The 25,476-nt window shown below is 37.5% G+C and overlaps 1 protein-coding gene across 5 annotated transcripts in view; it reads left to right on the forward strand.

Annotated features, from left to right (window-relative positions):
- PEX5L (peroxisomal biogenesis factor 5 like) overlaps positions 1–25,476 on the forward strand; it is a 116,498-nt gene that overhangs the window by 57,689 nt on the left and 33,333 nt on the right. For 3 of the 5 annotated variants that reach the window (XM_054835925.1, XM_054835926.1, XM_054835929.1), the window contains exon 2: positions 14,333–14,437. The exons of the other annotated variants lie outside the window; for them this stretch is intronic. In XM_054835925.1, the coding sequence (XP_054691900.1) occupies positions 14,333–14,437 (105 nt within the window). The remainder of the gene's footprint in view (positions 1–14,332; positions 14,438–25,476) is intronic. 5 annotated transcript variants of the gene reach the window in all.

The following is a 25,476-nucleotide window of genomic DNA, read 5'->3' on the forward strand; positions in this document are numbered from 1 at the left end:
ACTGTTACTGACCAAAGAAACTTATTCTATTAATGAAATGACACAAAATGCGTGAAAAACGGAAGTGTAGTTGATGAGAGGACAGTGCAATTCAGAAAGGAGTGTGTGAAAATAGCTCCAAGTTAACCTTTCCACTTCACTGACCATGAATCATCTGCTTGAATTTTTTATTGGCTGCTAATGACTCCAAGGGCACTTTATGTGAACGCGTGAACAGGAGGGGGAAAAAGAAAATCCTGGCCATGCTGCGTACACTCTTGGCTCAGTCTGTATAGATCAACTACAGCTTGGCAGGGTTTCAAACAAGGCAGCTGATATGCGGCCCAGGTAACACCCCCCCTTACAGGAAAACACCGGTATTTTCCGATTCTACCAGGAATTTTACATAATTCTTCCTGACCATGGAGTAGCTACATCATGCCAATACCACAGGCTGCCTCACTCCTGGAAATCCTCATTCCTTCATCTGTGCCGGACACTCTCTGGCACTGCTCCCTTGCAACAAAGACACACATTTCTCAGTTCACTTTACTCATTAACATGTCTCCATGGGAAGGAATGATTCACTTCACTCTCTTTACAAATATGCAAGTTTAATTAGTTAATAAGTGTGTTTCTTAGAGCCTGAGATTTTGGCACTTGCTCTGGTGTGTTACCCTACCTCAGTAACTCCCCTGTGGCAAACTTGGGGTTGAAGCACACATCATTTGGCCTCTCACTGCTATCGCCATCTGCGACAGCTTCTTTTTTCCACAATTATGCTCGTGCTATCTGGGCTGAAAAAATCTTCCAGTCCTTGCCAGTCTAAGCATATGTCTATGTATTTATTCAAGTAGTTTTTAATCGATCTGAGTTGACAATGCCATCTTTCACATCATTTTGCTGAGGTTTCATTAACGTGAAGTGTTTGAAGCTTAATGGGAAAGAGTCAGGCTTGGATCGGGGTTCCTTATTTACAAGTTTTTCAAAGTGAAATGGAGCATCAGTGTTTTTCAGTGAGTAGAAAATTCAGAGTGCTGGTTAACAGACTTATTTTAGACAGAGCATCATCATTAGAAAAGCTAAGATCACTCTACTCTCCTCCTAAACCCATCAGGAGACAATATAGTGAATTACTGCCGGACTACACCAACAGTAAACTAGTATTTCACTTCCTGTGCTGGCTCAGTTGCTCTCCCCAGCGAGTAGAAAGCAAAGTCAAGATACATATATTCGAAACTGCACCACTTATCCTCTACACCCAGGCCTAACACTTGTCTCACCCATGCTGGGGTGCTAGAAATAGCCGTACTCTCCCTTCCACGTGTTTGTCAGCTACATCCCAGTCTACTACTCAGCACAAATGGCAAACACGAGCAAGCTGCTGCACCCCTTCCCCTCAGATTCCAGCTTGTTAATTCTCTGATAATAAACAGATTTGTTGAGGCTTTCTGCGAGCACTTCAGAAAGCGGTTAACTCATCCCTGCTCTTTCACTTGATCAAGATTTATTTTGATGTTCAAGAACAGTGTGTTAAATGAATGTGCTCTTGTGGAAGGGGATACAAGCAGCATATAGCACTGGACTACAAGATTAATACAGATTATATTTTTATAGAACCTCTGAGGAGAAATAACTCCAACAATAGCTGTCATGCTATTGTCAGGCAACTTAATCTCCACAGTGTTAGGTTACTATGCCCTGAACTGCAGGGATTTAGTTTAGCTTTAACTACACAGACTGGTGCAAGATTTGACAGCCCAGCTGAAGAGGCAGAATCCACTAATGAGTCCGACAGTACATCCATGGCATTTTCTATGTACCAGAAGCCAATTTTGAAATACAAGCAGTATCGTTTACATCCCAACAAAGTGCTAAAAAAGCTTCACAGCAAACATAATTGATGATTTTACAATTCTTTGCATATAAAATCCTAATTAAGATGTTTTGAGAATTGAGAACCTCTCTGTAAGAGCTTTTTACCGTTACCAGCTGCTTTTTACTACCTGGTCACAGATACACTGTAGGTACTCACAGAGGTTTTTATAAAGCAAAATTACTACCCTACTAGCCAAACTAAGTTGGTTTAAATAGTTGCTATAAGAAGTGTGGACTTACCACCTTCTTAATTATACTGCAGACATCCCCAAACTGACAGGAAATAACTGAGTTTTTAAATACTGTTGGATTACAGGAAAAAAAAATCAGACACACCTTACTTTCTGTAATGAGGAACCCAACAAACTTAGCACATGTGGACTGCAAAACATACTGTGCTTTATAAACATTATTATTATATAATGTTAAAGCATGTGAATAAGTACTTTTTTCTTTAATAGATGCTTCTTACAAGTATGCAAAAATAAGAGGTAAAAAAACCTATGAAAAATAGTGCTTTTGATTGCATTACAGTATCTTGATACAGGAGAGGGTGAATGTCTGTTTAAATAGAAAAATACAAAGCATATCTGATATCAGTGATGTGCTGGCTATTAGAAATAAAGATAATGCTTTCACTGTCATTGATGTAAAGTGAAACTACAGCCAAAAAGAATACAGAATACTTGCAAACACATACGAAAGGGCACATTTATACAAATGTAACTGATATGGTCCATTATGCTAAAAAAAATTATCTTAAACAGTAAAGATGGAAGAATGAGTTTTTAATTGTCCAAGGCAGTTGAACTTCTGATTAGTTATAGAAGTAATTATCTATTAGTGCACCTACATTTCTTCATTTTTGTAATTACAACATTTTTGCAGTACTAGAGCAGAAAAGTCCATTCTCCACACTAATAGGACACATCAAAGAATTAAGAATATCTATGAAGAGTACACTCATAATACCTCAATTTTAAGAACTTGCTTCCTGAACGTTTCCAAACTGTGTGATAAACGAGGGGCTAAATGAAGGGACAGTAGCATAATCCTCTCTAAATGGGCTTATATGATGCTGTTAATGCTACTTTTGAGGCATTAACATACTTCAGTACTTCAGATGAGATCATTCCAAAGCTGAAACTATGTGCAGAGGCCATCTCCAGGTCACGGACATTAAGTTATTTTGCAGTCACACAGATATTCTACTGCCTCATCTACTAGTGCTATTGTCTGAAAAATGGCAACCTGCTATTTTTAGGGAATAAAAATAAGGGGGTAAACATATTCTACTATACTGTGTTAAAAATGGAGTTTTATTCTAGCAAGTCTGTACACTAAGACTCAGAAACCTTTGTTACCAAGAACACACAGCACAAGAGACACAGAATGAAGAATTTTGGGTCAAGGATACAGCATAAAGCCCCTTTATTACCAAAGTGCTGTAACAGCTCTACTTTAGTCTCCATTCATTGTAGAAAGGACTCAAATATTACGGTTGTGGCAGGAAAGTTACATAATAAATTCAAGGGTATCAAATGTTTATTTTATGGTGGGAATCAAATGTTTGTATTACGGAAAACACTAAAACTATCCTGGCAGCATTCAGAGTGGTCACTGGAGAGAACTCAAATGGGTCAAGAAAATAAGTCCTAAAAGTATTTTTCAATCATAAACTATCCTGATCTGTTGTTTTCAAACCTGCCATCTAGTATATGTTTTTATTATTGAATATGTACAGGTCTAATCACAGGCCTGATGAGAAAGTAACAAAAATCTGCTTCAAAACAAATCCAGATCATAACCCTCCATCTACCCTTTTTTTTTATTCCATTCAATCTCTGCCTCACCATCTTTCTACCCTTTTATGTAGTAGAATTACATATATGATTATGTTGGGATTAAATATATTATAGCATTTCATGTTTAAGAAAATTTTCCATCTTTTTGCATAGCATTTAAGCAAGGCATTTAACAAAAGAGCCAAAGAAAAATAAAAATTCTAAACAGATTTAAATCTTTTCCTATAATTATTATACACAAATAATGAAAGAATCTATATGAAAGAATTAAACTGAAGGCATGGATTTTGATCACACAGCATTTACCCTAGATTTATAGAACTCAAATCCCAAGATTTTCATCCTAATCTTCAATAAGAATTAATACTGATGAGAATACATTATATACTGTCTTCTCTGTCCAAGCTGTCTTCCTCCATAAACAAAATCAGAACAATCAAAATAACAGTAATTTTAAAAGCAATACAAGCTTAAAATGGTTCTGAAATTAGGCAGCTAGAGACATATACCAATTCATTTATTTGAATACATATCTTATTATTCAAAACAGTACGCAGAATTTTATGACTCTGAAGTAACAGGGCATCTGAACAGTTGCCCTTAGTCAACATAATTTCACCTTTCCTAAGTAATACTGTCTTCCATAAGGGCTTTCGAAACAAGAGTAAAACCATCCTTACAGTGACAATAAAGTAATGTAAAAACCAGGGGAAACAGACAACTGCTATGTCCATCCAGCAGTTTTTATAAAAATTCCTGTTATATTCTCTATAGGTCTGCAAATTCTTTTTTCTGCGGAAAACCAGAGTTTCAGGACTTAAATGATCTTAAGACGCTCACAGAACTGTACCTATAGGATATGATCGGATTAGTATGCATGCAGAGCCTTCTTTTAGCTCTGTAAGAGATTTATTTTTCTTTTAAATTATGCATATTTCTTTGCCTCTCTTTCTCATTCTAAATGTCTGATGAGTCTCTGCCCAATCTAGAGAAGGTATCTACAAACAAGAATATTGAGCCAATGGGACCTAATTCCTATTTTGGCTGCATAGGCATACAACCGTGAAGTGAATGGTTTTATAATGATATCTGGAACAAGAAGAACGAAGTACTTAAGCTTGCAAACAGTGGGAAAAAAACCACATTTCTTCAATGTTCCAGGCAGGAAGAGCACAGATTATGCCATTTAAAAATCAGAATCTGCATCACTTTCTTTTTTAAAAGAACTTCCATCATATTCCAGGCACAGTTATACTTCCAGTTGTCTTTTCTGCATACTTAAAAGTATTGTCATACACTTTTCATTCTCATTGGTCCCAAGTGAAGAAGTAATAAAAGAGGGAAAACAACCTACAGACTGATCTCTCTCCAGAGATCATCCACTTTTTCCTCTGCAAAAACTGGAGTCAGACTGAAGACAGACTGCTACTAGGTACTTGGAAATCGCCTTTTACATGAGGCCAAAATACTTTTATGCTGCCACATCTAAGAGCATGTTTTTAACTGAGAAACATTAGCAATATCAAGATAACAACAGTTAAGATACAACAGTTTCTGGGAACAGCTGGATCTGTCTTTTTTTTTGGAAAAATAAACAGGAACATTTAAGCTATGCCATCACTCCACATTTTGCTCTGGTCACCACTGCCTTTGTATATTAATATCTATAAATTAATGTTTTGACTCTCAGGGCACCACACACGACAGTACAGGAACCTCTAACAGCAATAGAGGTAAAGGCAGAGATAATGCAAAAGCAGATCCAAGCAAAACCATCAAAATCAAGATTCCCAAAAATCAATAAACATTAGTGACAAGCATGCAAAAAGTTAAATGCTTGTCTTAAGCTCTGTAGCTCAAGCCATTGCCTGAGGTTAAGTAAGAACAGCTATTAATTTCACTGAGGGTTACCCAATCACTACACCTATAACACATTTTATATGACAGCCTCAGAAACAGTTGTCTTGCAATCATCAATTAGCTCAGAACAATGTTCTATATTCTGAATTTCCTACAAAGACTATTCTGTATTCCTGCTTTTTGATAAGCTTGGATTTTGCCACATAAAAATCCCACCTCTCAGTTTATTTTCATTTTTTTCCTAAACAATTATTTTTTAAAAAAGCACAAGCTATGTATATATTCTTCTGTCCTATTTACTCAACTTACCATCAATTCTGTGTTTAGTCCAGATGCGGCATTACATCTTGAACAGCATTAGCACTAATACAAAAGTTCTACATGTCCACAGATTACTTATAATCCAAATTGATTTCAGCTGTATTAAATGGTTTACTCATCATTCTGGATTAACATCCTCTGTGTCTGGGGCAGAGTGTAAAAGAATTGAAATATAATTTCAACTTCTACCCCCCAAAAATAACAAATTCTAGATTTTTTTAAAGAGAAAACATTTAACTAAGTAATTCTGAGATACGGCTTTAAAATCAAATGCTGAAATCTTTACTATGTGTTTTAAGTAAAAATTCTCAATAATTGTTACTGATGATCAAACTTTTAGCCCTCAGATTACTCAGGAAAAGAACTAAATTTACCTAAAGGGTGTCTGCATGTGTGCAAATGAAAGACCAACAATTCATGTCTACATACATCTTTAAGTAATTCTTAAGGCATATTAAGAAGAGTATAGGGAAGAAAGCATATATCTCTACTCTGATAAGAATCTTATGGATTTATCAAAAATTCTTCCATTCAGTATTTATGGTCCACTGACCAACCTGTGTCAGCTGAAACATCTGGGTTTGTGAACCAGCAGAGGAATATAAGGAAGACTTGCTAGAGCCTTTTCCCGTCTCCCATCTGAAGACAAGCACATGGAAGATTATTCAAAATTATCTCCTGCCCAATTTCTTATACACTGAAACATTGCTAATTATTAAACAGAATGTATGTGCACCAAATGTTTTAAGGCACAGGTTTCACTGCCTTCTCACTGATGTGAATTTTTTACAAACTACCACCATTCCAGCACATGCACATAACTCAGGCAGTATTGTTTCTTTATTAGGAAGTGGAATTTTAATTATCATTTGAAAACAACAGATAAAATGTAATGCCCAACCATTCGTATATGTGAATAAATGTCATTGGAATTAAATTATCTACACTCCTGTGCCGTGAAAGCAAGCTCTACATCACTCATCATGGCAGATCCTGTCTGCCAGACATCTGTTCCAGGAGCTCTCTGTGGTCGTAACTTTATCCCTAGTCTCTGCCACTACTGTAACCCTTCATTCGACATATACGGCATAATGGGAAACTCCACTAAAGATTACATGCAAAGTGCACAAAACTGGAAGTCGTATCAGGCAAACTTGTTTCATCAGTAATATTATGTGTATCAAAGTAGCAATTCAGACTTACTCTATAGCCTTTAATCTTACTGCATTTGCCACAGATTGTTAGTCTGACTTCTCTGAACATTTCACGAAACAAAACCAGTACTGTGTAGCAGCTTTCAGACATGAGCAACCCCTGCCACTTTAAAGAACAATATATTATGTGCTGAGAGGAAATGAGTGATCAAAATACATAGTTTACACATCATGTGTGCAGTAAACACACATTTAAACAATGGACAGTACATTAGTCACCAATCTATTTTGAAAGTCATGTGAACTCCTTGAATTCCACTTGAACTAGTACTAGAGGAGTTCCTTTTCCTAATTCAGTACATGCATTACCATAGTAATAAACTGATTCTGTTATAATGTGTATGTTACGATTTGGGCTCATGATACTGAAGTCAACATAAAATGAACCCCAACTGAGAGAGAAAATACTTTAGTATTAATTCTCTGCTGAAGACTACCAAATTTGAAATTGCCAGTTGCTAAATCCAATGATTTCACAACGTTCCTTGACACAGGCTAAGCAGAGATGAAAGAAAGTCTACAGCTATTCCCTGAAATTTTTGAAGTCAAATACCATTGTGCAGTCAAAAGACTCACTCCGTTGATAATGCAGTTCAAAAATTACCAAGAAGTCAATCAAATAAGTGCTAAAAAAATTGTTTCTACATATTCACAATGGCCTTATTAAAAGATGACGCTTACACAGAAAGGACTGCAAAACATCTCGTCCAAGCCTGCTATCACAAGCAGCTATATTATACAACTCGCTCATAAATGGACCAGAACCTCAAATGACCTTTAAGTAATTACTTCTTGTCCCAGACCTCGCTCTTCTTACCAAACTTGCTCTATTTTCCAGGCTGGATTTACTACTTACAGTTAGGTCAACATTACTGTTCCAACAGTAGAAAGTGTTACCTTGCTCAAAAGATACACTCCTTATGTATATTTCGAATAAAACTTTTTGACTTGAGAAAAAAAAAAATCAAGCGAGTTTCACTGCATCTTCCTCCTGTTAGCCTGCAGGAATACTAGCTTACAGAGAATTAGTTAGATTTGACAGAATTATTTTTTTAATTTCCAGTCATAATATGTATTCAGATGCATTAAGTACAATAACTTTGCATAAGTTCTTGAGAGCAAAATGGGTCTTGAAGAGCTTTCACCAGAGATGCTTTGGAAGCAGTCCCACTTGGCTTTCAGAATGAATCTATTGGCATCAGGATGAGACAACTTCTAAAAGGAGCACACGTAATGTGGCAGTTACTGATGGTCAATAAACAGAAAACATAACAATGCCATTTCAATGCAAATGCTTCTCAAACTGGAATGCAATTTAACCACAGTATTGACATTTAAATGGACATAAGACAACCCAATGAAGGCAAATGTGAACGTTTGTACTGAATACCTTCTATCAGCTATTACCTCTTTCTTTGCCAATTTTCTTGTATGCAGTAAAATCTTCCCATATTCATATTGAAATCTGTTATTCCATCAATGTAAGAATGAAAAAAGGAATGAATGATGTGTAGTACGCTTTGAACTCAGCCAATACGGATTTAGCTGCTTTACTGTAAATTACTGCTTAGGCAAGCCTTCTTATACCCAATTCCTTCTCTGCAGCCAACACCTATCTGTATTTCACCATAATCCCATAAGAATGAACTACTAAAGCTCATCGGTCAAGAGCAGTTGGACCATTACTAACAGAAAGCTTGATACAGGGTTCCAAAGGATGCAAGTACAATATGAAAATACTAGCTCAGGCCCTGAAACTTGGTCTACCTTGACAGTACTGCTTCCAGTTCAGGATATATAGCTTAGTCACATGTCTCCACACCACAACTGAGCACTGCCTAAAGGCATTATGTTCCCATTTACCTTGGATATATATCTCACTTCGTTAAGCTCATAATAAAAAAATACCAAGAGCTTTGATGAAAGAAAATTTTCTGTTTAAATATCTATCTTGTATTGGTTCAGAAAACTGCCTCACCATATGGTTTCTCATTATTTTTAATGATATACAAGACACAAGATATAATACCACTAGAAAACACTAGAAAAGCATAGATGATGAAAAGCAAAACATATGGAGAAAACATGACCAGGAAAACCCAAGAATGGAAAACCACAAAGTAATAAACACAGATCCTATATGAAATCAAGAGCTCGCAGTTGTATTGTGGACACTGGAACTCTCATGGTACCATTGCATAGCTCTGTGTGCTCATTGAGAGGTAAAAATGTTAGCACTGCATAATTTTAAACAGTAAAGCCAAGTTTGTCCATTTTTATTTTTAAATTGCACAAAACAAAGATTTGTAGTGCATAAAGCCATTTTGAATAGGCTGCTTAATTGGTACTGCAAGTCTAATACATCAGCTGCCTGGGGATCTGGACAGCAGCCAAGCATCCCAAGTTCAACACATACAGTAGGTCTATCTGTTCTTTCTCCTAACACAGAAGAACTACAGCTACTATAACTTAAAGTTATCACTAATGCATCTTTCATAAAGTTTGCTTTATAAAACCCATCCCCTATTAAACCTATTAAAGCTATTAGAAGAGCAGATCAGTGAGTTCAAGATATTCTGGACTGAAAAGTACTTGGGTGGGGTTTTTTTGTTGTTTTGGTTTTAAACAGACTCCAACTGATGTGAAAAGTTCAGGATAGCTGGTCAGTTTTTTGACATTATATTCATAAATATAGCAAGTTGTGAGTCTGTTTCTCCTGAACTAGAAAGGAGAGGTGCCACATGAAATCAGTAATCATATCATACATGTACTAGCACTGCCTGCATATCATTTTTTTCTACCAAATTTCTTTACAAGGGGAGCTGTTTTAAAACTTCTATTTGACAAAAACTTAAATTTAAATATGCCTGTGTTGAGATGATTTCCAATAGCTCAGTGAATTGTGATGCATTGTAGGGTGTCAACTAACACTGAAACAGCTTGGCAGGATCTTTGCAAAATAAATGGAACAGCACAGATTTAAATAAAGGCAGAATTTCTTTCTCCACGTATGCATATTTAACAAAAGAGAAAAAGAATATAGTCATTCAATATCTTTCTGTTCACTTTCTTACACAAATAAGTGGCATAAATATTCCTGAAAGGTGAATTTGGGACTCAAGTACCTTAAATATTTGTCAAAAGCAAACTTCTACTTATGATATGGATTTAGATAAAATCATTTTATTGCATAGAAGATGACAAAGAATTTCTGTAATTAATCATTATAGCTTAAATACTGTTGTCAAAATGTTAAATACTTATAAGGCACTGGCCATTGGCTTTTCATATACAAGAACAAACTTGCAAACAACTGTAATGAAGAATTACAGAATTATACAGTATTTCACCAAACAGTAATGTTTCAAGCTCTTGTGAGACCCCACTTGAAGTACTGTGTCCAGCTCTGGGGGCCCCAGTACAAGGAAGACATGGACCTGTTGGAGCGAGTCCAGAGGAGGCCATCAAGATGATCAGAGGGATGGAGCACCTCTGCTATGAGGACAGGCTGAGAGAGTTGGGGTTGTTCAGCCTGGAGGAGAGAAGGCTCTGGGGAGATCTAATTGCGGCCTTCCAGTACCTGAAGGGGCCTACAGGAGAGATGGTGAGGGACTGTTTATCAGGGAGTGCAGTGACAGGACAAGGGGCAATGGGTTTAAGCTGAAGGAGGGTCGATTCAGATTAGATGTTAGAAAAAAATTCTTTCCTGTGAGAGTGGTGAGGCACTGGAACAGGTTGCCCAGAGAGGCTGTGGATGCCCCATCCCTAGAAGTGTTCAAGGCCAGGTTGGATGGGGCTTTGGGCAATGTGGTCTAGTGGAGGGTGTCCCTGCCCACAGCAGGGGGGTTGGAACTAGGTGATCTCTGAGGTCCCTTCCAACCCAAACCATTCTATGATTCTATATATTCATTCTAACTGATCTGCCCATCATGACTTGAAGGTGATCTATTGGACCCATGTATTTAAAAAAGAAAAGCTTTCTCATACGTGAGCACAGTTACAAAGCTATATGCATCACTGATTTTAAAGAAAATAAACCTGTGTGCTGTCCTAGAAATTTACATTAATATGCTCTTACAGTGGCTTAATTAAATACTCACTACTAAGTACCACATTCTAAATAGCGTGACTTGTACAAAATTTAATTTGGAACTATTAAAAAACACCAGCTGCAAAAAAATAGAGTATTTCCTTGCAAAATCCTGCCAAATCAGCATACTCCTTTGGAAACGTCTATTACAATCCATTATCTGATCCCAAAGGATAAGCCTAGAGAAACTGTTATTAAGTTTTGACCTAATTCTATTATAAATATTTAGCATCATGGGAATACTCTGACCTCTACTCCTTATTTTGCTCTGGAGACATCACCTAAAGGAACTGTTCCATTTTAAGTGTATCAAATAATGGAATACTGGCATGTTTCTCAGTTTTTCTTAAGCAGTATGTTCCATGAAAACAAATAATATATGTTTTCCTTCATCAGTTTGTGTTTGTCTTGATTTGTACATAGGCTGTCATGCTCTGCATGACAATTGTTTCCATCTATACATTGCAGACAAATAGGGAATGATGAAATTTATTTACTAAATTATTAAACTGTTTACATGAGAAAATAACTTACCTTGCAAATCTGCACTGTCAACAAACTGTTCATTTTAAAGACCTGGCAAGTGTAAAATTAGGCGTTACAGAATTACAGGGTTTAAACAATAAGCTACTATAACAGATAAATACATACAGAAAGCCAAAACACTAAGAAAAAACAATTACTATTGAAGGAGGCCAAGTAAATAGTACCTTTAAAAAAAAAATCCCTTGATGGTTACTGTAATAAATGTACTAGAGATTATCATTTCAGCTGCACTTCACAACAGTAACAAGGTTGTCCTGGTCAGAGAAAACCTGCTTTTATTCCTCTTCAATTCTGCTTAATCACTTCATAGGCACTCACTGGAGCAAATACAGAGACCGAAATTTTCAAGCTTACATAGGACAACAAAATCCATTTCTAGTCACCAGAATAAAAAACTGGATTTTCCAATTAATCGGTCATTCTCTCCCCAGAATCTGAGAAGTTAAGCTATTTCACAGCAGTGCCTTTCTCTTTGGTATCCAGAAAATTGCCTACTAACTTCTGGTTTCAGAATAATGTTTTTCATACCATAGGCTGAGTAGCCAGAAATAAATCAACCTTACGTGTAAACTTTTAGGAAAGCGAAAAGAAAGACTTAAAGTATCAAACCACTTGCTCTGACTAGCAAATATACAAAGTCTGCTCATAGAAAAAATAGCACAGTATTAATCGGGTTACTATTCTACATTGTACTATAGCCACTTTAAACCGATGAGACAAATTTTATATATGGTATCAACAACTCCCAGGGTTTTGCAGAGTTGTGTTTATGAAAGGTTAACAGCAGGCACTAATATGAGTATCATGACTCTTTTCAGGCAGTAGGTGAAACCTTGAAGAAAAAGTGGCTCTGTCTTCAAAAAAGTGACCTGACCTTTGCTTTGGTGGGTTTTTACTCTGCAAGAAATAAAAAGCACTGCATGTTTTCCAATGCATCCTTTCTAGCTGATAAACTATTTTGTTCTAGCACTCCGCACAAAAGGACTACATTTTATAAAGATCAAATAGCATGTTATTAGTGCTAGCTAACGATAGCTCCATGCGTCATACTAGAAACAAGCTTCATAGACCTGGAATATGTCATATGAATCATGAACAAAGTAAATACATAATTGGCCAAGAACCTTTGATATGTTTACCAATCAGAAGTAATTCTTATTGAATTGAATGAAATATATTTAATTTTACAATGACTTTGCAGTTCTTTGGATATCAAAGGCATCACAAATCCAGCATGCGTATCATTTATGACACTTCTGCTCTGAAAATTTCTTGCAGCATGCAAAGAACTCACTGTAGGGTAACTGTGATGTGTTGCACAAGCAAACTAACCTACAAATGACCTAATAATTAATCAAATCTGTTCAAAAACTGCAATAGTATGCAATGTTTTTACCTGCAATCAATGAAATGTTTCTGAACAACCTGCAGTTCAGTGTAAGCAATAGTGGTTTATTATTGGACACAGAATACAGTGCTAGTGAAAGTAATTCTAGTATATGATGTGGTAGTAAAGAACCCCGTCTGTTAACAGACTTTTAAGTATTTAAATATATTTAAGTCTACTGTAAAATACTGCTTTTATGGAGCCAGATCCTGCAGTCTTTGCACAGCTAAAACTTCCATGGAAATCAATGGGAGCTTCTAAAGTATAACAGTAAGGACATGCGCAGGGTCACTAGCATAATACAGTTCTGCTGCTATGCTTTATGTGTACACTCAGACATTCTCGGTCACTTGCAAGAGTATAAGAGATCAAAATAGAAATCCATGTGAATTCAAGAAGATAAATACCATTTTTAAAATAAAGAGTATGTCTTCAAAGTGAGTATGGCACATAATGCATTTTTTGTTTGGCTAAAATATTAAATAATGCTAAAATATATTAACTTTGTCTTGAATATTTACATGTATTGAGTTTTAAAAGTGAATTTTAAAAGAAATCCTTACAGTAAGCTCAACAACAAGGACCATTTTTCAGAGAACTGTAGCAATGCCTATGATGGCAGAATTTGGCTCCATATATTCTGTTAGCAAAAAAGCCACACTATTTATATGACATAAATTGCTTTTTTAAATGTTACTAGAGTTATAAACACTGCGGGTCCAGCCCTACAGGTTATTCATTCAAATTTCAGGGAGAGTTTGCCTCCATGAACTACAAGGAACTGCGCTTTATTTGCAAAATCAGCTTGATGCTATTTTTAAGCAAAAACCAGGTATTTCAGATATAAACTTTTGGGTAACTAAAATTAAACCAAAGGGCTGATCCTCCAGACCCTACTCCTATGGAGATCCTATCCTGCAGAAGGTCCAAATCCTTCCATTCGCACTGGAGTATTTCCAGCCAGCCTTGCCCCAGCAAGGCAGTGCTGTATTCCCATTGACTTCATTGGGGCAACTCTAACGAATCACAAGACTATGGCTAGACCCCAACTGCGTTGTTAATAGGTTCGCAGATAACTTTTTATCATTATTATTTTTAAACAGTGTTTGTGTATTCTAATTTCAACCAAGCTTTGCTTCCAGCCGTAAACGCCGTCAGTTTAATGACTGGATGGTTCTGGGGTGTGTTTTTGGGAAGCGGTTGTTGCCAGGCTCGCTGCTGACTCGCGCCATTGTTGATTTCGCTGTTGTAGGGGAAAGGCTCTAGGGCGGCAGATAAGGCTGTTGCCATGGTGATGAAGGAGATTCCGAGGGAGGAGTCTGCAGAAGAAAAGCCCCTCCTTACTATGACATCACAGGTGGGCAGAGCGCGGGGCTCTGAGGAGGCCACGGACACAGCGCGAGTCACCAGCCGCGGCGGCCTAGCTTGGCCGCACGGGAGATGCAAAAGCCCCACACGAAACACAGCGTGCACAGCCCGAGGGACCCTCACCCACTCCTTAGCTTCCCCTTGGTGCAAGTTCAGGTTTAGTGGTGCTGGTTGAACTCTTCTGCTAAAGGATCTCACACCAATGTCATCACCTTTTCTCATTGACATGGGGAAAATACAGTGGGGTAAATAATGTAATTGCTTGGAGTTTTAGATGTTTTGACATGAAAATTTAAACAAAAATGCATTTTTCCCCCAAATAAAAGGATCTGTAGAAAGTACAGTATATGTCAGTTACTAGAAAGTTATTTAAAATTAATTTAAAATTTCAATTCTAAATCATGTTATCAATATTCACACCGCAAATATTCGTTTGCAATGCATATATAAAATACTCGTATTCAATGCATATATAAAATAAGAAACAGCCACTTCACAGTAGTATTATTTTCCACATCTCAGATCCCATCCCTAAGCTCTCACTGGGATTCTACTCCTGGTCCAGGTCAGAATATGTTATTTTGCACACCCCATTGCTTAATTTCTACAACCTCAGTCGAAGGAAGGAGGTAGTGTTATCACACTAAACCTTACACCTTGGAGTTGCCATCAAACCTTAGGTGGTTTCACTAGTTTCTTGAAGACAGTGACTGAACACTACCATAAAACACAGCACTATCATTTCACTACAAGAGTGGATTTTATTCCCTCCTGTTGCTCACATACACGAATTTGTTCCCTGAGCCAGTGCATTTAGTTTATTGTTAATATTTAGTGCACACAAGTTGTTCCTACTCATCAGGAGGTTTAATGGAAGTAATCTTACCACATAGTTGTTCTTATGTGAAAGCCTACAACAACAACCACAATCCTGATTTACTCCTTTCATGTTTTAGGATAACAGCTACTGTACTTTTCAAAAACATTTAAGATGCACACAAGGCCAGCACATAGTTCTCTTAGAGCATCACAGATGCGCTGCACTGATACACGTTATAGAAATATCATCTATTTGGAAACCAGGTCTGGCAATCTCCTCAGCCCCTATTGAACACCGTATTTTGCTTGTGGTGAACTCTAATGTCTGTGAAGTAATTGCACAAAGGATGCTTTTTAAGGCATCATTTCTAATTTTCTACTAAGTGATTATCAAACTATTAGAATCCCACATAAAATGCTGCTCCCTCTACCCACCCCACCCCAAATAAAAAAAAAAGAGCAAAATTTCCCTTGGCTTCAACAGGGACAGGAGTTCAGCCTGGGTTCACTAAATGTTTAATGCATCATTTGTAGTGGTTGTCTGTCAGTCTACTCAGCAATAGTCTGAGAAATTTATGAGTAAAATGCTTGTGTCTCAGTCAGTGTAATTTCTTCCACTAAACATAAATACCTACTTCCCTGCTATGCACCAAAGGGGTGCAGAAGCCAAAAGGAAGCAGAATCGAGTGAAAAAGTGAGTATTTTCCATAGCCATCTCTGCATCATGTACATGTGATGTAGTTATACGGCCATACTGCATACCTCATCTGTATCCTAGTTGTCGCTGTAATGTTGTTTTGAGATGCTGTCTCTATAGTGTGTACGTGTAAACCTCTCGTTCAGACCATTCATTCAGAATAACACACTGCTATATTGTGATATACATTTAGCCATGACCATCAAAGTGCTTGTGTCTGTCTTTACATGATGAAACAGATGGATGTGGTTGCTGCTCACAGGGTGAGCCACACAAGTTCCAAATCAGCTGCAAACGTCCCAAGCCAGATTAAATTGGGTCATGAGAATAAGGCTTGGTGTTTCCAATGTTATCACCGCCACTGAATCCAGTATGGACAAGTGCTTATCTTAGGAATTATTTACATTAGGTATCTCTGCTGCTCCATCCCTACAACTAAGCAAGAACAACAGAAGGACCAAGCACAGATAGGGGAGTAGTGGCTTTTCTAAAAGTATAAAAAGTGATTTCTCCCATTTCCCAAATCCTTGATGAATGGAGGATTAATCATGTCTGACTGTGGAAGCAGACTCCACGGGAAGCATAAGTGGAATCTGATACACAGAGAAGAGACTAAATCCTCATTTTGAGAGAAATAGTTAGTGATAAAATATAAATTCAGGGGCTGCTGTTAAGAGATGCTTCTTTGCTCCCTTCCTCTGGAAAATGTTAAAAACATATCCAACACAGAACCAGTCAGATAAATACTCACATTTTATTGTTATGCTCCTAGCAAAGCCCTGCTTGTAAAATATGACACTTATTTGTTGGAGTAAATATTGTGAGTTAAATTGTAATGACGTTTCCAATTCACCAATTATTTTATATCATCAGATCGGGAGGCAAATCTTCAGGTAACATGAACCAAAAAAGTACTGCAGACTCCAGTGGGGCTATGCCAATATATGGCAACTGGGAATCTTGACCATCATTCCAGCAGTAATGAGTATACTACAGTAAGCAGAGAGGTATTCTTGGTAATTGAATAGGCCCTTCAGTATCTACTTTTTTGTGATTCTGTCTAAATTACTTTCACTGAAAGTTACTGTATTGGTGTGAGAAAGCATTCACTAGTTGCCAAATTTTATACTTCAAGTATCAGAGTAAGCTTTCAGTACTAATTGGATTTTGTAGAACATAACTCTACATGATGTTGCTGTCTCCCTTTATCTTTTTAAAGATAATTCAGAAGAGACTGGAACAAATGAAAATAGGTATGTTTTTATATGAATAGAACCTAGAAAAAGTGAAAGAAAGTTTGCTGAAGGTTCAAAGATTAACTAGAAGTTAAGCTATGAACCAATATACTTCTAACAATTAGAAAAATAAATGAGAAAAATTGTGAATAAAGGTTTGATTTGAATTCCAAAATAAAATTTTTGTTTAACCTCCTCACAGCTTCTTTGCATTTGTCAGGAAAAAAAAAAGCTTACTTCAGAATTACATTCTAATGAGAAATGTAAACCTAAATATCCCCTGGAGCCAAAGTTTAATTGTATAGTCAGCTATGAAATTACCAATTTACTACAGGTCAGTGAACTTCAAAGGATCCGATTCAATAAATTACTTCGATCCACACTTATACTTTAAAATATGATTAACTGCTTTATTGAGCAGTAAAAAAGTGCATGCTTAAATGCCTTGCCAGCCTGATTTTAAACAAACAAATCTTGCAGTGTCACAAGAGTTATTTGTCCCAGATTCATCACACCTAATTTAGATTCTTCATTAGAGTACATAAATTGGAAAGGTAGTGATGGTAGGATCCCTATAAATATAATAGAAATAAGACCTGCAGGAGGTGATTCACGTCCAAGATGATTCCGCAGCAAATATACTCTCGTATTATATGGAACAGAAATAGGAGTCCATGAAAAATTCACCAAAAGGAAAAAGAAATGCAAAATATATATTGAAAGTTATCTGCACCTCTGTTTGTAACTGACAAATATGGGAACTGCTTACTTAGAATTTACATAAACTACACAGACATTGATCAGAGTATAATTTTGATATTGACTGCTTAAAATTTTAAGTTAACACACAGAACACTTAGGTTTTAGAATTAGAACTGGAAAGAAGAAATTTAAAAAGTTGAAATTACATTATAAGAAAAATGCTGAAATTCATCCTATCCCATGAAAAATGCAGGCTACAACAAACATGTTGTCAAGAAAAAAGAAATGTTTCATGACTACACCCCAATTAACTCCGCCAGATGCTTAAGACTTTTATAGTCTGCCTATGAGGTATTAGTATTCAGAGTAGGAATATTTTTTTATTTTTTAAAGTGAACTTCATTTGCATGCTATTTGTTCATCCAAGCACATTTATATTTGCTCAAGGGCTTATGATTAAGCCTAAATTCCACTGTTTGGATTTCTTCCCTTGGTTGGGCATTTTGTTCTGGGGTTTTGGGTGTTTTTTGGTTTTGGGGGTTTTGTTTGTGGGTTTGTTGTTTTGTTTTTTTTTTAAATTCTGATAGGAGATCTTTTGAATGTTTCCTTTCAACTTTGTAAAGGAAACAGAGTAAAGATAGCCAATATTCAGCTCCCAATGCTGTTAGTAGATTTTCTGATGTGTGTATCAAGGACTCACTACATGAATTTGATTGCATAATCACAGTTTTCCATACAAAAGTTCACAGTCCCATTTGAATGAATCATGTTAATTCTAAGCTTCTTAGCATTAGACTTGCATTGACTTACAGCCCAATAAGTGTTTATTGCTAAATAACATCATAACAGAATGGCAGAATGTTAAAGTGAACATAATTAACTTCTGTTCTCTTTTATACCAATCTAAACCAGAATTAACTCCATTTAACTAATTTATATACATTCATTTAAAAAAGGCAAAAATTATACCTGTTTTAGAAAATGACAAAAATTAAGTCTGGACTACACTAATACACTGTACATTCCAATCTGCTCTCTGAGAACAGTGGCAGTTTCCTCACTGATCTTAAGAGGACTAGCCCTGAGATTATATTAAGTTCTTTTAAAAGGATTCATGATGAATTCATTAGCTGTATTTTTCATTCATCTCAAATCTGTCTCAATTTATTATGAATTTTTTTGAGTAGTTTAGCAGGGGACAAGTCCTACTGATAACTCTTTTTTCATCCATTATTAAACAGGATAAATACAAGAGGAGTAAAAAAGAAAATACAAAATTAATAAATACATTCTTAGCAGTACAAATATTGATTGATACTTTAAGTTAAATACTGCTCAAAACTATTATTGCTTTTAGGTCAGTATGCATAATTTCAGCAGAAGTATTCTCACGAGTATAATAAAGTTGCCTTCACAATATGCTTAACAGTCATAAATTGGCCGCTTGCCTAAAGTTATACAGATTTCTGTCACAAATTAAATAACATTTTCCATGAAATAAGTTTTAATTTGAAATTACCATGGGAATTGATAGTGTAATTTTTTTCACAAAATAAAAATCTAACTATACTGTTTCATACATTTTAAAATGCCTCACCATTCCATAAACACAGAAAGATTTGGACATTTTTTGTAAATAATATATTATGCCATTTTATCCTTGCTTTTTAATATGCATTATTTATGAGGAATTAATTTTCAGAAATTTGTTGGTTCTTCATTCATGAATACTTCAAGTAAGAACATACTATCCTGTTAAAGAGTTGCAAGCCACGTACTACAGTTGTTCTATATTCAATGAACTTGTTGTTTGTACAGTGAAAGTGTTCTAAATTGCAAGTCCAAAAAAATTCACAAACAGCTTTTGAGTTTCAAGCTTTTCAATCTGCAGAAAACATTTCAAAGCAAACACACACCATGATAGATCCCCACAGAGAAAGACTGTATAACTTCAGAAGAAATTATGACTTCCGTCCTATGACTGCCAACAGTAACACATGCAAAACCACAGCCTTATTCTAGATATGCTACAGAACTCTGTTTTTAAAGAAAAATCCATAGAAAGGACAAGAAAAATCTGTGTGATTTCAAAGTAATTACAGCCTATATGCAAAGATACAGCAAGGGTACAGTAAAAGATTAATTTTGTTGCATAGGAAATGAACAAAGGGCACTTTCTACACAGTTGAAGATCAGTAGGAATGGCATAAGCTTCACAAAAATTAAAGCCTGTGATAAGCCATGATTTATTTGATATTGTTAATTCTCACCCTCATCTTTACAGTCTTCATGCTGCTATAGCAGTAGCTGTGCATCTTTCATCTTAATTGACATTTGATTATGTACCATACTCAGAATAGTGCACGAGGCTGTATACAATCCACTACTGCTGAAACTCTTGAACCTATCTATGGATCACTGGTGGTTCACAAAGAATTTCTATGTGCAGCTCAGTTCCATATGCTGGCAGCCTCCTTTACTTTCAGTTAATGAAAAACATTAAAGGATTTTCTAATATTTTGTAAACAATCATCATAGTTGCTCCCAGAGATACTGCAAGAGTACAAATGTAATACCTGCAATGTGAGTGAAACAGGACTCCTAGTTTCTATCCTCTGCACCTTATTTAAAAGCATTTGCAAACTGTCCTTCTCAAAGTCAGACTTCCTCTTCAGCTGGAGCTGCCACACAAAAAGTAATTTCAGTGAATGATACAGAAACCAGAATTTAGCATCATGAGTTACCACTTGTTCCCTGTAGATACTGTCATGACATTTCTGCCTCCTCCCACAGTATAGGTTTCTTCAGGGCTTTCTGAAGAGAGAACTTTGGATTCTGTCGCCTTCCTGTTCTACAAGACTCTCCCAATCTGCATTTACTCAGTTTACATGTCATATTTGTTAGTCCTTCAATTAACTAGTGGGCAATTTTAGGAGTACAGACAAGGTACTTCCATAAACTAACATTACGGAAGTAATTTCTTTAAAGGAACACTTTGTAATTTCTTACTAAGATAAAAGGAAGATAAATAAAAAATAAAATCTAACACCCAAGAAAGGGAAGCACTCTGTTTTAGTAAAGAGCTTCTTTTACCTGAAAAGTGCATAGAGCATGCAGATATTAATGCAACAGATTTACAGTAAATCATGTTTTTGTATGACTAGTAAAGACCAAGTTGTCAGTCACAGTCAAAATATGACAAGAGCAACTTTCCTCCTCTTTCCCCATGGCTCTGATCCAGCAAGACAGTTAAGTACATGCTTAACCTTGAGTTTTGCAGGACATGCTTAAGTGCTTTGCTGGAACAAGGCCAAAATGCAGGAGCCAGGTACAACTGCAATTCCCATGTGTAGTTTCCTTTAGACAGACCAAGAGCAGCAGAGGAAAGAAAGAACTGTGAGATATTTAGTTCTACCATGCAGCAATACACCATAACTTGTACAGGTCAGCACTTACAAACACAGATAGGATGCTACTGTGACACAGCGATCACACCAAACAACACAACTGCTGTTTATGAAGATGCAACATAAGCACGTTCTCATTTACTGATTTAGCCATCAAGCATAGGTTTTAAACACAGCTGGCATACGACTTTAAACATCCAATACAGTGTCTGTAGTAATCCTCCCACAGCTTCTCTGACTTCACACAAGCCCTCTGTCAGGTGTTTGCATTAAGCCCCAGGGCATCACTTGGCTTGTGTGATTTCAGGTAAGATATTGTCACCTCTGATTCACAGGCCACTCCACACACTTCCTACTACTTAGCAACATGGTACCAGTGATCACCTGCTGAGCAAGACTAGTCTTCAAATAGGAAACACCACCAAACTGCTCTTTGCAAGAAGGTGAAATTAGTTTGTCTCAGTTTTAGAGCTTCCCGCAATTCATGTTAGGTGGAAGTCAGTTATACTGTGCGGCCTGTGAATTGACTCTGTGTTCTTGTGAAAACCAAATATTTGGCTGGCACATCAGTTTTGTTGGGACAAATTCACACTACAGCGACAGAGAAAAGATTAGTATGACCCTGGCACAAGGATGATGGAAAAAGTCAAGTAGCAATCACACTTACTATACAATAGTAAATAAAGTGTGTGAGGTGGTAATTTTGATTGTGAAATATTTACAAACATGCTAGAAGAGTAGGTGGGGAAAAAAGGTAACTCATGCAATTTGAACTTTTAGCACAAAACTAGTGATTTTTATCTGGAGTTCCCTTTCCAAACCTCCCTCAGTGAGTAGAAAAGGAGGTCTTCCAGTTCTTATTCTCCCAAGATAATGATCCACAGACACAACTGTCAGGCCAATACTTCTAGTTATGCTCTAGACAGCAATAACCTCAATTTCTAGTTGTGGTTCCCATTTATTAGTTTTTAGAAAGAGCTAGTTAGTGGAAATGAATTCAATTGTTTCCTCTTACTCTAGTGAATGCCACCAAAGATCACAACGTGCCAGATAGATAGGTGCAGAGAACCTATTAAGAAACCATTGCTGTGTATCATACAAATTAATTAGTGACTGAAGGTCATGCTTTAGGAGATGCCTTTGGTTAAAAGAGCAATATAACACTTACAAACTACTCAATCTAACCTGTTCATTTATTTGTCCTGTCTCACCCAAGCAGCATACAAGTTTCTCAAAGTTCAAAAATACAATTTCTCCAATAGAAAACCTGAATTAAAAGGTTCCTGCTTTCTCCCATGCTCATTACCACACCCTGAGTTTTCTAGGTCAAACCACTTCACTGATGCAGTCAGCAACCCAACCACACTCTCACCAGCACACTGAACAGGTAGTACAGCAAAAGGTATAAGCACCCCAGAGCTGCCTTGCTGCTGAACTGTACAAAGGGATTACCCATTAGTAGCTTGGGGCTTTCTAAATTAGTGCCTTGAGTAATTCAATCAGCCTCAGGTGACAAAATGGGTAGAATCCAATCCAACTTGAGTAGCTAATTACATCTAAATTTTAGGTGCCTCTTGAACCAGTCCTTCTGAAATAAGTTCCATATATAGCCAGTGGGAAAGCTAGGTGCCTTTGAGAGCCTCCTGAGGGATAGCCTAAATTAGGCAGGCACAGTTTCCCTCTGGAGTTGCTTTTCCAGGCATTTCTCTCTCCCTATTGAACATGGAGGGAATTTAGGCACTTCATTTAAGAGAACTAGTTCACTATGTGCTCAAAACATAGGTGCTAATTAGCTGCCTATGCCTGACTGGAACCCTCCAATTTAGATTCCAAATAATTTATCTTAAAGACTAGCATTATGTTATGCCCTACTAACATTAAAAAAAGAAACAAGACAGCATGCATTGTGCACTACAAACAAATCAAGATTATGAACATAGGAAGAGAGTGTATAAAACAGGATGTCAGGACCATACCTTACTGACAGCCTCGGCATGCTCCAGCACTCCCACAGCATAAGCTCAGCACCCTAAGAAGCTAAAGCAGACAAGAAAAAACCCCACAACTTTTAGCCATGAGCAGGTGAATGTATCACTATAGATGCAGTGACTAGGTTGGAAGTTGCTCCTCTGAGCTGTTCCCCTGAGCACAAGGTGTGCTCCAGCTTCCTCTGCCTTAAGGCAAAACTAAGCTGCTCTGTGGAAACTTTTCACAACAGAACCCTGTCAAGTGCCTGCTCACCCCCCCACTTTTTTTTTCTTTCAATCAGGCTGTTCCCTAGATGTTTCATAGCTCTCTTACTACAACATAAGATATAGACTGGGAGCAAAGCAAAACCAAAGCCATAGCAGTTGCTTTATACATACATTATCTCACATTGTCTCCAGCACAGTAAAACACACCACTGACACCAGCATTGCAAGAGGCATCTGCATTAAAACCATAAGCCAAAGGCCCTGAAGAGGAGTGGGGAAACAAGTTTTTACAGGACAACAGAGCTCCTACCATGACAGCAGCGAGGCACTCGCTGTGCTCCATGCAAGGGTCCCTAGGGCAGTGCCAGGCCTGAGGAGAGGCCCTGGGGCTGAGGCTCCAGGAAGGTGTTTTACCAGGCAGTGCACTCCTGTGGGGGCATGGGGAGAAGGTAAGGCCTGGGGGATCTAGGGGCGACTGCTGGATGGGTGACTGAGGGAAGCTGAGACCAGGCTGGGTATTAGCTAGAGGGAAGAAATCCCTCTCAGGGGGCCAGTGCTGCACCTCTTCCACCACAACATCTCCCCTCCTGCCCCAGAACACCCAGACCCACCTGGGGTTTCATTTTTTTTTTTTGACCCCAAACCAGTTGCTCCAGCACAATTCATTAGGGTCCCACCTACCCGTCAGGCCTAGGGAACACCCAGAGAGAGAACCACCATGAGTTGCCTGCACCTCTTCCTTCTTTTCACACAGCAGCTCTAGGGGTAACATAGGGACCACTGGCCAAACCAGAGCACTGAGGAAAGGAATATTTAGCAGTAAAGGCAGCTGCAGGTAATAAACTACATCAGCTGAGTAAGTGCAGACAGCTGGGGTGGGGTGGGTGTTTAGGGCACAGAAAATGAAGACAAGGTGATTCCCCTCAGCACAGGCTGGGCAGTCCTGTAGCCCAGGGTGCTGAGGGGAAATATGGCAGACATGGCCTCCAGCACAGGAACTGCTACTGCGTGACCCAGCTTCTGTGCCTTGTCTCAGAGCTCTGCTAAATAATCCTTGATTTGAGTATCTTTAAGCTGTGGGGCTGACATCAGCCATTAGGTGACACTTATGACTCTCCCAGTGCCTCTTCCAAAGCACCAAAAAAATCCACAGATATGCTTTTTTTGGAACAAAAAAGTCCAATAGCAGTACTGGGGTGAGAAAAAGCACCTTCTTCTGTGGTGCTGCCTGACAGTGGAAGACTGTCACAGAAAATTCATTTGACTTTAAGAGTATTTTATACTATGGATGAGTCTCTTCAGATGTATTAGTAATAGGGAGTATCAGCCTCCACAGGTTTTAGATATCCTTCCGTTAAAGGAGCATGTGGGTTTTTTCTTTAATTAAAATAAATTTTATAAAGAAGAATTAAGTTCTTAGAGACATTATGAGAATTTATGGCACTCACTGGCAAAATAGTACTCAGAAATCAACAGTTTCAGAAGCTGAGTCTATATCGCTTGGAGTGTGTACAAATATTGCAGGCAATAAATACTGCGTGGCACCAGCCGCCTGGCTCCCGCTCCCAGCGCCGTTTCCTCCAGTGCTGGGTGATGTTGGGCAGCTTTCTTAATTTCGCTTTGCTTCTCTCATCTGCAACGTAGAGATAATACTTCTTAGCTCTGCGGTGGTGCCAGGCTTGATTCATGAATGTTTTAAAGCATTCTGTGATACTCACCCTGAAAGGTGCTTGAGAACCATAAATTATTACTTTAATATAGATAATAGTTTTCATCTCATGAATGTTTTATAGCACTACTCCAAATTCATGCCTGATATAACTCTAATAACTTGAGCAGAGTTAAACTAGGGATAAATTTGGTACAATATATGAGGCAGTAAAATGAAATTCAAAGTGTGAGACCGAGGACTTACCAAGTGGCATTGCATACACAGTAATGTCAGAAACCTACCCCCCCACCGCCTGCTTACT

This window comes from Grus americana, chromosome 9 (genome assembly GCF_028858705.1).
Source record: "Grus americana isolate bGruAme1 chromosome 9, bGruAme1.mat, whole genome shotgun sequence".
Classification (NCBI taxonomy): Eukaryota; Metazoa; Chordata; class Aves; order Gruiformes; family Gruidae; genus Grus; species Grus americana.